Source organism: Cyprinodon tularosa, unplaced genomic scaffold (assembly GCF_016077235.1).
Source record: "Cyprinodon tularosa strain WSP-4 unplaced genomic scaffold, ASM1607723v1 ctg330, whole genome shotgun sequence".
In the NCBI taxonomy this organism is placed as follows: Eukaryota; Metazoa; Chordata; class Actinopteri; order Cyprinodontiformes; family Cyprinodontidae; genus Cyprinodon; species Cyprinodon tularosa.
The window spans coordinates 579696-595899 of NW_024039042.1; the positions used below are offsets into that span (position 1 = coordinate 579696).

The 16204-nt window shown below is 41.3% G+C and overlaps 1 protein-coding gene across 2 annotated transcripts in view; it reads left to right on the top strand.

Moving 5' to 3' along the window:
• The first annotated feature begins 416 nt into the window (after nucleotides 1–416).
• celsr3 (cadherin, EGF LAG seven-pass G-type receptor 3) overlaps nucleotides 417–16204 on the top strand; it is a 153726-nt gene continuing 137938 nt past the window's right edge. The window contains exon 1 of one of the 2 annotated variants that reach the window (XM_038293860.1): nucleotides 417–6200. In XM_038293860.1, the coding sequence (XP_038149788.1) occupies nucleotides 797–6200 (5404 nt within the window). In that variant the 5' untranslated portion in view covers nucleotides 417–796. The remainder of the gene's footprint in view (nucleotides 6201–16204) is intronic. The other variant, XM_038293861.1, reaches the window with a different exon arrangement.

Here is a 16204-nt window from a genome sequence, read left to right on the forward strand (position 1 = left end):
ACAGCCCAAAATATCTGCTTTGATTTACAATTTCTTTATATTTCAGGGAATACCCTCTCATCACTTCAGTATCCTGAAATATATCTGTGAGTTTAGCTCTTCTTCATGCTGCCCTTTACAGTCCCAGCCTATGGCTAGCCTATCTGTAATGGTCATGCTTCATATAAGGTGATGACTGTGTGAGGGATGTGGATGTGTTTCCCTCCTCCTACTCTTCCAGCTGTGGGGATAGCGGCCGCCGCGGGTGCTGTGTAACATCCCTGCTTACAGGGCCACGCATTTACAGAGAAAAAGGAGAGAGGGTGGAGATGCAAGCAAAAGGGGGAGGGGAGGAGAGATGGAGGAGCGCGTAATGGTGTGTGCGCATGGATGGATGCTGCACATTCATACCACCTCTCTCTCTCTCTCTCTCTTACACACACACACACTCTCAGAGATAGTGTGTGATTCAGCCCGCCAGTCATCGTGAGTGTGTGAGCCATGTTGGATGTGAATGAGGAGAGATGCTGCCGCCGCCGCCGCGCCGATCCTAACGCTCACGCCTCCAGCTCCACGGACCACAGCGGGTAGATGCCAACTCACCAGGACGGCAGAGAGACGGGGGAGCCTGGGGAGCTTGGGGGAAGGTGTCGGGTGGTGCTGGCGGTCCAGGAACTGGCCACCTAGCCGGACCGGAACGAGGGGGCAGAGAAGTAAGGTGGAGAAGGGGAAGTGAAAACGCACTCTGGAGAGAAAGGTGAAGGATAGTCTGAGGTGGAGAAGGGAGAGGAGAGATACGGAGAAAGGAAGAGACTAAATGGCTGCACCTATCACGGGCTTCACCCCGCTCCTGCTCTCATCTCTGGCGCTCCACCTGCTTCTCCTCGGTCCTTTGTTAGCCCTCACTCCGGTGAGTACAGGAGGGGCTCCCAGCAGATGGACCCCTGCCCTCTGCGATCGAGACGCCGGTGAAGTAAACCACCACCGCCAGCAGCATCAGTGTAAGGAAGCAGGCGGAGTACCGAGGGGGAGCTGGGACACCCACTGGAGCAGGTGGACTGTAGTGCGGGGACACACGGGATGCACCGGAGCGCAGCGCAAAGGATGGATTTTGGGAACAGATCAAGTGGATGTGAGGAGACTGAGAGGATTGCAGCACCCTCGGGCTTCTTTATCACCACCTTTTCATCTTTTGCTCTCCTGCACTACGAGCATCTTTAACTCCGATGGCGTCGGCGCGCATGAGGGTGTGGATAGGGGCGGGATGGGGAGAAAGGGCGTTGTTTCCCCTCCCGCTTCACCTGCTTTCACCTCTTTGCCGGCTCAAAACGGCAAGAAAAAGGCAATACAAAGGACTAAAAAAAGCGTGCAAAAGTGGTGGTCGGCGAAGAGGCCACACCTCGCCAAACGTGATGCTGACAGAGTCTTTGTGCACGGACCGCTGAGCTCACCCGGAAGTGGCGACAGGAGAGGAAAGGTGAGCAGAGGGGCTCCCGAGGTGAAGAGGCTCTCTGCTCCATGGCACGTCCACTGTCTAATCCCTAACAAGCAATTCATCCTTCCAGCCAACACGCCTTCACTTGGCTCCTTTCCAGCCGCTCCCTCCTGGTGCAATCATCCTATTTCTGGATGCAGTTTACCTCATACTGACGCTCATGATAACAGGCAAGGTTACCTAGTTTGCAACATTTTGGACTGTATCAGACTAACAAAACTGGAAGACATCAGTCAGTTATCGGCTTTTATTTCCTGCAGCAACAGCTGGATTTATAAAACCAAGCAGCAACCAGTTGACCAGGACAGCAGCAACAAGAGGATTTGGGATTCACGTGGGTGCTCAGCTTGTGTGGACAGGAGGGCAGATAATTGTTCTTCTTCGGGAAGGTACAATGTTACCAATCTAAACAGCAGCAGAGAGAGGGGTGATAATGGAAGTGTGTCTGGGTGCAGAGGGGCTTTCCTCCGTAATTCCTTTTTTTGCTGTGAGATTGCCAAACCTAAGCATGCCAGAATCACTGATGAAGGGAGGGGTGATGGTAGTGATGTAAATGATTTCAGAAGAGGAGGGGTCGACCACGCCAACAAATACGTTAACTTGTCTAATTACCTGGATAATGATTTCGTTTTTTCGTTTGTGACGCGGGGGAAATTACTGCCTGCAACCATGCAGCAGAGCAGTCAAACCCAGGGAGAGAGGAAGGAGGTTGTTGGTGATTGCTTTAGCTGTTTGGTCCGAAAAGAAATGGGGGCTCCTCTCTTTATGGCTCCCAAGGGAGGCCTGGCTCGGATGGATCTTCTCATCCAATTTGCACTCAACAGTGTCACAGAGATGCTTGGCCGACAGGTTTTATCCAACAAAAGAGCCATTATGCTGCTTGTTCAGACAGATGCAGATAATAATTCAAAGAGGATAAAATTTGCTGAAAAGCTTCACGTATGTGTTGCAAAAATTAAAGAAGCTCCAAGGGCTGAGCCTGTTAGTGACTCAGGCTTTTTCTTGCCTACCAAGTTTCCTGGTGCTGTGTCAGTTACAACTTACTCTGTTGCTGAAAATCCCCAATTTCTCCTTAAGGAGCCTAATTACACAGCAGTCTCATTTTTCTCCCAAATTAATCTGACCACACAGCAGGATAAGCCCCAGCCTGACTCCCCTAATGCAAAAGGGGTGGTTTCAGAACCAACAGCTTTGCATGCATTTTTGTGGAGCAGATATAACACTAACAGCAATAACAACAATGAAAAGAAAGAGACCAGCAAGAGTAAAGGGTTTGGTCATCAGTCTGATTTGGAAAAATCATCTTGGCACAGGGACATGCAACAAGCAGATCTCGGGTGTGTTGAAAGCTTTTCTAGTGACTGCTCTGTCACTGAGCAAGGTGGAGGCACACTTATGCAATTAAAATCCAGTAATCAAGAGCCATTAGAGCCCGGAGGTGTCAGACAGTCACACAAGCCACAGATGGGGAATGGAGAAGAAAGGCAGAGGGGTTCTGAAAAGGAGGGAGAAGGCTTGGAGGGGTCTGCTGCTGTGGCTGCTGCTGCTTGGGGAGGAAAATTACAGGTGGGGGAGGGCGACCCACGTCCGATGGGTGGAAGGGAACCACGTGCTGAAGAGGAGGAGTGGGAGAAAGAGGGGGTAAAAAGATTAACAAAGGCTAGCCAGAAAGAAAAAGAGGAAAAGGGAGGGATGGGTCAGAATAGGGGCAGCAGCACCTCAACCATCACACAGTTTGATCGCAATAGAGGGAAGAGAGAAAGCCAAGCAGATGAAAGCCATCAGGAAAGTGAGGGGGGTGAGGTTGAGTCAGAGAAAAGACACACTTCAAGGGGAGAGAGGAGCCTGGAACGCCTGATAATAGTGGAAGATGATGATACCTCTCAGGGAGAACAGGCGAGGAGGATTTTGATGCCATGGTCTCGTTCCAGACGTGCAGCCAATAGACACCCTCATTTCTCTCTGTATAACTACCAAGTACAGGTGGCAGAGAACCAGCCGCCAGGTACCTCTGTCATAATAATGTCAGCCACAGACCCTGATGCAGGAGATGCCGGTAGGGTGAGCTACTCAATGGGCCCACTGATGAATAGTCGATCATCTGACTTCTTTCACATCCACCCAGACACAGGCCTTATCACTAGCACTCAGATTTTGGACAGAGAACATATGGATCTGCATTATTTTCGGGTCACAGCAACTGATCATGGATCCCCTCGGCTCTCTGGAACCACAATGGTAGCCATTTCAGTTTCAGACCGCAATGATCATTCTCCTATATTTGAGCAGTCAGAATACAGAGAGACAATAAGGGAGAATGTGGAAGAAGGTTATCCAATTTTACAATTGAGAGCCACAGACTCAGACTCTCCATCCAATGCAAATATCCGTTACCGATTTATCGGTGAATCTGCTGCAATAGCACGAGCTGCCTTCGAGATTGACCCACGTTCAGGACTCATTACAACCCGTGGATCTGTGGACAGGGAAACAAATGAAGATTACACACTTCAGGTAGAAGCAAGTGACCAGGGGAAGGATCCAGGTCCACGCTTTTCCACTGTCAAGGTTTTCATAACCGTACTGGATGAAAATGACAATGTTCCACAGTTCAGTGAAAAACGATATGTGGTGGCAGTGAAAGAGGATGTTCGGCCTCACTCAGAGATCCTGCGTGTGAGTGCCACAGACAGAGATAAGGATAGCAATGCTGCTGTTCACTATAACATTATCAGTGGTAACAGCCGTGGACAGTTTTCCATTGATAGTGTAACAGGTGAAATTCAGGTGGTAGCACCTCTGGACTATGAGTCTGAGCGGGAGTATACACTTCGTGTTCGTGCCCAGGACAATGGCCGACCACCTCTCTCTAACAATACTGGAATTGTCAGTGTTCAGGTTACTGATGTCAATGATAACCCTCCTATCTTTGTATCCACACCATTCCAAACCTCTGTACTTGAGAGCGCCCCAGTTGGTAGTTCAATCCTACATGTTCAGGCTATAGATACAGATTCAGGTGATAATGCCAGGCTGGAGTACAGGCTGACAGGGACTGGCTCTGACACACCCTTTGTTATCAACTCTGCAACAGGCTGGATCACTGTCAGCTCAATGCTTGACAGGGAATCTGTGGAACACTACGTCTTTGGTGTGGAAGCCAGAGATTATGGCATGCCACCTCTTTCTGCTACATCAAGTGTCACCATCACAGTCAAGGATGTTAATGACAATCGCCCTGAGTTTCTCCAAAAGGAGTACTATGCCCGCCTGAATGAAGATGCAGCCGTTGGTACTACTGTAGTTCTTGTTACGGCTGTGGATAGAGATGTAAACAGTGCAGTGACCTATCAAATTACAGGGGGAAACACCAGAAACCGCTTCGCTATCAGTACAGCATCAGGAGGAGGGCTTCTCTCCTTAGCTCTTCCACTTGATTATAAGCAGGAGCGGCGTTATGTTCTAACGGTAACTGCATCAGACCGCACCCTCTATGACACCTGCCAGGTGCACATAAACATTACTGATGCCAACACTCATCGACCTGTTTTTCAGAGCGCCCATTATTCTGTTAGTGTAAATGAAGACAGGCCACCAGGAAGCACAGTGGTTGTCATTAGCGCCACAGATGATGATGTTGGAGAAAATGCTCGGATAACATACTTTCTTGAAGACAACATCCCCCAATTCCGCATTGATCCAGCCACAGGAGCAATTACACTTCAGGCAGAGCTTGATTATGAGGACCAAATGACCTACACTTTAGCTATAACAGCAAAAGACAATGGTATACCACAGAAATCGGACACAACATATGTTGAGGTGAATGTGAATGATGTAAATGACAATGCACCACAGTTCCACAGCCCTAGATATCAAGGGACAGTGACTGAAGATGCTCCTCCCTTCACTAGCGTTCTACAGATCTCGGCCACTGACCGTGACGCACATGCTAATGGCCGTGTTCAGTACACTTTCCAAAATGGTGAGGATGGAGATGGAGATTTCACCATCGAACCCACATCTGGCATCGTACGAACTGTTCGCCGTTTGGATCGAGAGAGTGTTCCATTCTATGAGCTTACAGCCTATGCAGTAGATCGTGGGGTGCCCCCTCAACGAACCCCTGTCCACATCCAGGTGACAGTTCTTGATGTAAATGACAATGCTCCTGTCTTCCCTGCTGATGACTTTGAAGTTTTGGTTAAGGAAAACAGTGCTGTTGGATCTGTGGTAGCCCAGATCACCGCCACTGACCCTGATGAGGGTTCCAATGCGCAGATCATGTACCAAATTGTTGAGGGCAATATCCCTGAGATCTTTCAAATGGACATTTTTTCAGGAGAACTCACCTCCCTCATTGATCTTGACTATGAGGCTCGAAATGAGTATGTAATTGTAGTCCAAGCCACATCAGCACCTCTAGTTAGCAGGGCTACCGTCAGAATCCGCTTGGTGGACCAGAATGACAACCGGCCAACCCTACAGGACTTTCAAATAATTTTCAACAACTTTGTGTCCAACCGGTCCAATAGTTTTCCCAGCGGGGTGATTGGCAGGGTACCGGCCCATGACCCTGATGTGTCCGACAGGCTGTACTACACCACTGACAGAGGCAATGAGCTTCACCTTCTGCTTCTGAATCACACCAGCGGAGAGATCCGACTGAGCCGAAAACTGGATAACAACAGGCCCCTGGTTGCTCCCATGCTGATCACTGTCACAGGTAAGAGAGCATGACGGGAAAATGTGTGAAAATATGGAATGGACTCTGTGTGTGTGTGTTATTTAGATTCCCCCACAGCTTTATCCAAGTAAAAAAAAAAAAGGTGTGAAGCACCGCAGTTAAAATATAGATTCTGAAGCTGGAGAATGAGAGTTTTCTTCAAGGCTTTCTCTTGAAGAAATTGGATTTATAAAAAACATGTGGTGGAATTTCTAAAACGTAATGGAAAGTGGATGTGGGTTTTGTTGACCCACATGCAAGATACCAGGAACATTAAAACAGTAAATTTACGTTAATTAAATGTATATTTTATTGCGGTGGAAAAATCTTTTACAAAAATTAAACCATTAGCATGACTACATTCATTCAGAAATGGAAAGAAATTATGTTTGATAAGTTTATTTCTTCTCAAATAAGTCTCGCTAATACTTCTTAACACAAAGTTTTAATTTGAACCTAAACTGGTCAGATTTTGTGCGATTTTTTTGATTTTGAAACAACTTTATTTGTCTGGCTAATAGAGAAATACGGAAATTGGAAAGGGAAAGAAGTCCAGCAAGACATATTCTTATTCATTTTTCAATGTTTTACAATGTTTAATACAAAAAAATAAACAACTGAACTTGCTGATATACATATATACTTCAGCATTGAGAATTTAAAATTATGATAAATGAGACAAAAAGGCTGGAAAAGGATTGATTTTAAGAAATTGATTTTAGCACGGTAGTTTCGGAAGGTTGGCAAGAGTTACCAAAAACAATATTTAATTGTCAGCCTTTTTGACACACTTTTATCAGGAATGCTACAATGGTGAAGGGGGTGTATATGGAGTACCTTACTACTTTTAGACTTATGTTAATGGAAGCTACTTTGTTTTCTTCAATTTGGTTAACTGAAGCTGAATGTTTACCAATAATGAAAAGAATGTTTTGCATTGAATTAAGAATGATGCTAGTTATTATTTGTGGAAAGACAGTTAAGACAGTTAATCTGTGTGAAGCATGATGAGGTTTTTGTTCTGCAAGCAAATTTTGAAAATATTGCAAATGTGTGGGATCTCAGATTATAGCTGCTGTACATTTTGAATATGTAATCATATTTACACACTCATTTGTGTGGTTAATAATGTTTTTTATTTTGGACATGTAGTTCCAATTTCTTTGGTGAAATAAATGGGGCTGTGGGGGTGATCAATTTCACTGCTCTGCAAACATAATTGATTGACAGGATCTGAGCAAAATACAGCCCATATTCCCACAACTGTTTTATGTGATTAAGGGAACTCTATTTAGAAGCAAGAATTTTCCTTTTATTTCATAGAATCAACTGTTTTTATTCGTGAGATACTGACTGAAATGTTATCTCTGATTAACCATTTTAATGTAGAGCGATACAGTTTAGAAAGCCTTTTGAGATCAGTAGCCTTTATGACTTCACTGATTTGTAGAACAGCCATCTTTTCATGCACTGAAAATAAAACAGAATTTATGTTTTAAGCTGATTAAATGCTATCGACACCACACAGGACCTTTTTTTTTTAAATCAAAGCTTTCTTTCTTAAAGTGCCTTTAAAGAAGCTTTCTTTTGCATGTGTTGGGTTTAGCATCAACACACAGCTACCTTAATGCTTTACAGGCCCCTCTACTGTCAGACATCAAAGCCTAGAGACCAAATAAGCTCCAGAAAAGGAAATGAGTGCAACATTCCTGCTCTGAAGATCTGATTATTGTTCTGTTAGTGTTCAGTGGAGGAGAGGTTGCTTGGGAATGTGTTTGACGTGCTATCCTATTAACACAGTTTTTCTTTAATAGCAGCTTCACATGTGGCGATATTGGCTAATAAATATTCATTTTGGTGTCACTTTGCATGACTAAACAAGGAAAAAAAAGTGTTTGATTAAGTGAGAAAGTAGGAAAAGCATCGTGAAGGGGAATAAATTAGTGATCAGAATGGGAGAGAATGATAAATGAGTTTGAATGATCATTACGTGAGTGCCAATGTCAGTGGCAGAATGGATGAGAACATAAAGAGTTGTTTCAATAAAGAAGTGTGTGTTTTAGAAGAGTGTGTAAATGAGGTGAGTAGAGCGAGTAAGAATAGGAACAGATAAAGATACACTGTTTTTGTCAAAGCCTATAATTTTATATCTACATAACAAAAGACTGTGAAGCAGAGCGCAGATGAAACACAGGTGTGGACAAATTTGTTGCCGCTTCAGGTAAAGATTGGTTTAAAAAAGCCTTAAAAAAACGTTCCATTTAGAAACAGTTTTGTTTCATAAAATCACTAGTGGTGCCTTGACGTTTTGCTAGGATTTCAGCAGATATTTTCTAGAAATGTGAGGAGAAAAGCAAGACAATACTTATAAATAGATAAGGATGGGAATAAATTAGCTGTTGGTTAAGTGTGTTCTGTCATCATACCGATTGACATTTCTTGGTAAATGACTCAACTATGTCACCAGCTGGAGTCACAGGTCAGGTTGCTTTATGGGACACAGGCTAAAAACTTAGGAAAGCTCAGTTTACAATAGTTTCTGATGACAGATAAACACATTTTTTGGGACGTTGGATGAGAAAAACATAAAAATCAGAGGATGCCACAGATCCTTCAGCACAAGTTTTTCCAGTCATTAGGGGCTATTTTATGGTCTGACAGGGAGACTCGGTTACAAAGTAAATTTGGTGGAAAATACAAAATAACAAAATAAAATCTGTTTATCGCATCTGCAAAATAATCAGTTTGGGAGTCGCACATCACGTATATAGTAAGCAGGACAGACTTGTGCAAAAATAATGAAAAACTTCGACAAAGTTTCCAGATCTCTCTCTGAGAATCACCTCTCACTGCCTCAGTCAGCATATAAACCATCGCATGACGTTTATTGCTGTGTTTTCCTTTTCTTTAGATGTAGATCTCATTATGTTTTTAATGTAAGCATAGCATATAATCATTCTCTATCTGTTCTGGTTTGAGATATGCTGCACAGACTCATTAAATCTGACTTTGCTTTATAGAACCTTTCATAATCTGTCCGGGGCAAATGTGGGAAATTTGGGTGCCACAGACGCATCAGTGTGACATTGAAAAAAAAACTCATGGGAGATTAAAAAGTCATATGCAACCAGTGTGTTCAGGCCTTAATGTTGGTGATAACAGGACAGGAAAGCTTTATTTTAAAGCATTAACAGTTGGAGCATCTTATTGATTTTGAGGACACTTTGTACACTTAATATGCAACTCTTTCCTGCACCCCCTGGCAGTAACCTCGACCATCCTGCTCAATGCACCTTTGGGCCAGGCTCTAAACAACATTGCTCTTTGTTAGAGCATTTGGTATACCTTATAACTGGGAAAGGGGAGTGATGTAATTCCTGAGGTGATGTCATTCCAGTTTCCGGCTTGTTGATGGTCCTGTTCTCCATTACTATTTTATGGCCACATTTGTTTTTAGTATATAAACAATCATTAATCTATTTTTTCTGTTCAAGTAAATAAAATAGGTAAAAAAAGGTTTATTTTTGAAATCCTTTCTCTCTAACATTATGCCACTGCAACATAGTAAATTTATTTCACGTTCTTGCACATTTTTAGAGGCGTAATCAAGCATCTTGATATTTTATAAAATCTGTAACAGATACTTTTAGTTATTTTTTGTAAGCCTTTGTCTCTATTTGCCTCCTTTGGTTTGAATACCGCTTAGATGAGCCACATGTAGATCCTTTTATAAATTTCCCCTTCCTCTGTCACCCTTTCTTTTACTCCTCTCCTTCTCTGTCCCTCCAGGATGTGACAGTTATGAGATTATAATGAAACAACAGTCAGCCAGAGTCAGAGTTGGAGCAAAGCTGTCACTTTCATTGTTTGCTTTGTGTTATCTGTTACTTCATGTCGTCTCCCCGCCCACCACTCACTTCCTCCCCATTTTTTATCTGTCATCACAGTTAAAGACCTGAACCTCTATCTTTTAACCGTTTTATTTCTCCCTATTTTTCACATTTTACATGCTTGTTTTTCCCTATCACCTTACTTTTCTGCATTATATCCAACTTGTGTTTTACATTCAACCTTGGAGTCTTTTTACACCAAAGTGCAAAAATTCGGCCCTGACTAGAATTTGGTTCTATGAAAAACACTGCAAACAAAGGAGAGCTCATTTTACGAACGCAAAACGATGTGGAAATTAAGCACATTTCAAATCCTTTCCGTTTTTAAAGAAAAAAAAGTACAAGACATGATGTGTGAAAAACCCTGTTTCTTTGTGATCGATCTTGTTTCACTGGGTAGCACTTTGGCTTTGAAGAACATTGATGGTAGTAACAATCCGTCCCGTAAATCCTCAGAAGTCGTTCAACCTTTCTGCATCATTATTCCTTGTTTCATTTAATTTCTATGCTTAATTAAAGTTGTTGTTCTGTTAGTCTGTAAATTACCAGCACACCATCGTTCTCCTGCATCATACACATCAGTCATTTTAGTTTTTTAGATTCTCAGAAGTTGTTTAATCAGGATTTTAGATATCAGAAAATTAAATGAAAGAATTGCATCACTGCATTTTAAAAGTTTAAATGGAAAACAACTAAGGCACATTTCTCTTCGTTTCTCACTTTTTGCCTCTTTGGTCCATATTTCCTTTGATTATTCTTGCACTCTGCCTCTGCCCGTAATCCTCTCATACAGTAACTCTTGCAGACTGTTTCTACACATTCTCACACATTTCTCTGCTTACAGTATTTCCTCCCTCAGTGTGTATTTGTGTTTATGCTGCGTGGTTTTGTGTTTGTACTTATTTGGAGATATTGGCAAGCTTTTTTGTGAGTTTCTGAACAGTATATTTCTGTAGCAGATAGATTTTTGTGTGTATATGTTTTTGTGCATCGCCTGAGTTCGTGTATTCTCAGGTGGCTCTGGATTGCACTTGAGGGTGCATTCATGTCTTCTCCATGAATAATATCTGCTCATACCAGAGTGTTGGGACTGCTCTCTTTCCTTTTTGCGCTTCTTGCATTCTCAAGTACTCCCCTTTGAGCTTCCCTCCCTCTGTTTCTCTCTTTGCTTGTCTTGTTTGTCCACTTTCCTGCTCTATATCTCCCCTTTTTGTTCTTTTTGTGACCGTTTGTGTCCAACGATTGATTCTGAGGGGAATCCTTGTGTCTTTTGTGCAAAAAGTGACAATTTATACACATACAAACAAATACGGGGAGCTGGCTTTGGGGCCAGCTGCTGTTTAGGCTGTAATGAGAATACTTGGCGCCCCAAAAAGCAGATACTCAAGGTGCCCTTGAGCAAAGTAACCCTCCCCAGCTCTAGTGGCCAGTAGCAGAGTCTGTGGTTGGTTGTGCTGGCAAACTCCCAGTTGTGACAGTCTGAATGTAGAGCAGAGCTTTGCTGGAAGAGGAAGGTTGCAAGTAAGTAGACATCTCTGGGTGAATGAAGGTTAAGGCAAAGTGGGTGTGGCGTTAACATCTCAGAGAGAGTTTTTCACTCAGGCTTTGTCTCAAACAAGACATTAAAACACAGAGGTAATGGGATAGTAAATGGCTGCCTGGAACCATTTAGCTACCTCAGTTTGAGGGTTATGTTGATTTTGTGCAAATTGACTCAGTTACGTTATTTGATAACCCCTCTATTAATGTCATCATTTCCTTCACACAGAAGAACTAAATGGTTAAGATAAATTTGTGCAGCACTCTCTCTGGTTTAATGTCCATTACAGATGGGATGAGTTTGAGGGCCAGATGATGGAAAAAATAAATAATTTAAGAGTTATCCTCTGGAGCCCAAACCAAATGTTCCACTCACTCATGTTAAGATGCAGGGGTTTCCCAATACTGTCGGTTTTGTCACATTACAACAATAAAACTCATTGTATCTTATTTAATCGAGCAACACAAAGTGGCTAAGCTCAGGAAATCTGTTTTAAGACCCATTCAAAATCCAAATATGTGCGTTGTGTTTATTTATTTAGCTTCAGACTGTTTTTAGCCAATTATATCACATAAATATGCTTTGATCTAAACCAGGGGTGTCTGACTCCAGTCCTCATTGGCCAGAGTCCTGCATGTTTTTGATTTGTCCATGCTTCAACAGAACCAATTTCCATGGATGGCTTAATATCAGTGTTACAGCAGGTTTTTATTGGTTCAGGTGTGCTAAAGGAGAGCACCAGCCCTTGAGAACTGACATGTTATCATAGCTTTGCTGCTTGTTGAAGACTGTTGTCCTGCTAGAAGGTGAACCACCACTTCAGTTTTTATTTTTACCTATAACAGGTTATCTTTCCCTATTGTCATGTATTTAGCTCCATCTATCATCAAGAGGAAGATCCTCTAAGCATGATACTGCTCCCACCTTGTTTCATAGTGGAGCTGATGTGTTCAGGTTGATGTGCATGTTTTCTAAAACACAGGATGTAGAGCAGTTAAATCTTAGTTTCACTTGATGAGAAAGCCTTCTCTGGCGACTGTCCCATTAAGATATGATCTGTGGAGGGCAGTATAGATTTCTGTATGAACAGATTCTTCTACCTGAGCTACGGCTCTATTTAGTTCCTCCAAAGTTACCATAGTCCCCTGAGCTGCATCTGCACAGGAGTAATACGGTCCTTGCTGTCCTAGGTGGATGAATACATCCTGGCTGGCTTGGTGCTGTGTCATACTGTACATTTTCCATTTCTCTGTGATAACTTGAACATCTTGGAGAGATTTAAATCTTTGCAGGATACTTTGCCGTCCAAATCTACTTTAAGATTACATGCAGTGTTATTCTGATGACAGAACAGATGGTTTCTGAACAAATTTAATAGCATTAGATTTTATTTTAAGAGTGTTAGAGAAAACGTGACTGAACTGATAATGCATGGCATCAATGTTTTAAATTTGAAAACACTCATGTGGCATCTAGCTTAGTAAAATACAAAATTTTTGTTCCTAACATAATAAAACAGTAATTAAAATAAGGAATATTGGAAAAAAAATCTAACTGGCCTGGAACTGTTTACATTTTCATTTATTTAATTGATGTAATTTTTCTTCTTCTTTTTAATATTCATATAAACTAGTTTTACATAACACATCTGGACAAATTAATACAAATTATTAATTTAACTCCTTATAGCTATTCTTGGTTCTCATGTTGTATATAAAAATTTGTCAAGCGATTTTTTATTTTACTTAAGCAATACATTATAAGGATTAAGTTCAACTTGTTGATTACAACACAACTCAAGTTGGTAAAATGACCTAAAATACAAACAAATTTTGTGCTAGACAAAAAATAAACAAAAAGAGGTAAGACGTATATGAAATTTATCGTTGTGTTTTCTTCCCAAAGTGCTCAGACCCTAACAGCAAACCCATCACATTTCAAACAGTTCATACCAGTGCACAGAGCCATATGCTCCTCTTTTCTTCAAATTATTTCCATCAGGCTGCAGACTCGGGTGCACGGCCAGGCCACTCTGTGACCTTGTTGTAATAGTAAATTTAAACAAGCTTCATCACCCTAAGAAGCTGTGTGTGGATCAGTGTTTCAGATGTTTTATTATGTGGATATTTAATCTCTTTGATTGACTTCTCGGCCCAGATTTGAAACATGAAGCTGCAGGATGTGCGGCAGACCTTACCTTCTGTGAACCTTATTGGAAAAACTGATTATGCAGCTTTATTTTCAGCCTGTCTTGGGTTTAAATGCCTCCTCTTGCTGTTCACCAGTTTTATTTTTAAATCTCAAATGCTGCTTAAAAGCAACAGTAAGTTATATAGTACATTAATGCATGCCTGTATAGAGATCAGTGCACAATAAATTCCCTTACAATACATATAGGTCAATGCATCGGAGTTAAGCACTATCTTCTGGGTGAGCACTCTGATGGTTCTTGTGAAATATGGGTCAGCTTAGAGAGGTCAGGTCCTTAGTGAATATGCTTTTATTCTGGATTAAGCCCATGTATATGATTTTCTTTTTCTAAACAAGGAAAATAAGATAAGGCTGTAGGATTAGAGTTTCCGGTTCTGGTTGTGGCTCCTGAGAGTAAACAGGTTGTTCACCAATCAATATGTCACCAGACTGATCTCTAGCTTCACCAGTCCGCATGGTAAACTGCTTTGGGCAAAACACTGAATGTGTTTCCTCGTGATGGATCAGAGTGGGTATAAAAGCCAAGGAGCATTATACATAGGATAAATTGCTCAGCTGGGTGGATGTAGCTTTTACCGTAAAGAGCTCTGAGTGGTCAATAACACGATAACGTCCATTTACACTATTCTTCCTTTTTTCCCTCAAGCTGATGTCATTGATAATCAAATAAGTCATTTTCTGTTGCTCATCTAAGGCCTTTACTGATCTATTATATTTCAATAGTGGCATCGCTTTCAATCACAGCAACTGGAGGACAAGATAACATTTTTGCTTGTATTGTCAGACCTTTAATTATATTTTTTAAATAACATTTTATTCTCAGTATTTAAACTATATTCCCTGATGGTAAAGACAAACGTATAAAAAAAAAACAACAACAAAAAAAAACACTCAACTATTACTTATTTTTCCCAATTGGCCATAATACCAATAATACCCCTTCATATATTTCTGTGCATAAAGGTACCATACCAAACACTGACCTGAACTTTATTTATTTTTTTTTTTTACATCTTTAGCATTTTTTTTTTGGCTTTTTGCTTTCACTGCGGTGCCACAAAAGCCGACACACTCCTCTGCTTCAAAATTATGTTTTAGAAACGTGTAGGACTGTTTCTGACACAGAATACAGGATTAGTCTATAGAAACACTAATCTAATTTCATGGCTTGCCATTTATCCAGCTGCAGGCCAAAGATACAGTCGTTTTTGGTCATGTATGTTTAAAACCATCATATGTGTACGGTAATTGTTTGACATTGCACTGGCACTAAAAGCAAACTGGGTTATCTGTTCATTTGAAATATGTAATAAAAATATGTTTTTTCCCAACTGGTCTGGGTTTGCTCCCTACGCTGTAGTCATTGTCTTCTATAGAGCTGCCCTGTGCAGAAAACCAATGTATTTTGAGTGACAGAATGATTCCTGGAAAGTTGTGATAAATTCAGCAGTATTATCCTGCAGGGGACATGCTGTGGTGATGTATCCAGGCTTGGAATGGATGAATATTCTGACAGGGATCATTTCCATAGAGTTCAAGCGTAACAAATCCATGCTCCCTGCTGAGAGCTTTGCAGCGGAACCTCTGCTACTGAAAACTGTTCCAGTCCTCACACCTTTTTTAGTCTGACACATGAAAAAGCATCTATACATGCGGGATAATTATCACCTTTTTTATCCTGGAGACATGCTTATACCTTAAGAGAAAAAAGCTTAAGTTTGGAGTAAGACTCTGATGATGAAGTGAACTCATCTGTTTCACATAAATCATTGTCTAGCAGGGAGAGTTAAATGTGCTCTAATTGACTGCAGCTTTTTAATAGATTAAACTCTAGGAAAGGTTCTGATGGTCTGTCTTCTGCTTCTCTATCCTGACATTTATCTCCTGTTTGTTTCTCATTAGCAGTCTTTCAATCACATGGTTGAAAAAGTTTTAAATTGCCAGGAAAGGTCAAGTTTAGACAAGAAAAGTCTAAAAAGATAAAAACAGATGCATACAGTCAAAGATTTGGCTAAAGAGAAAAGTATTGTGTATAAATTGGGAATCCCTGAGTAAATAAGCAGCAATTTTGTCGGTTTGCATTTAAAGCCAGTTTCAAATGAGGTGATCCTAAATCTTAGAGTAAAAGGGAAGTTGTATCACACAGCAGAGATGATGGACTATTGTCACAAAACCGCCACTGTTTGTAATCTCAACGTTATGCTTATGATCTCACTATTTCATTGTATTGAAAAAGACTACAGTAGTGGGAAAAGGAACCAAGATTCCCATTTTAAGATTTTTTTCTAAATTGAAGTCTTTCTTTTTTGTTTGTTTTCTAGTAAATCTAAGACATTTAAATGTTTTATTTTTCCAATTTGTAA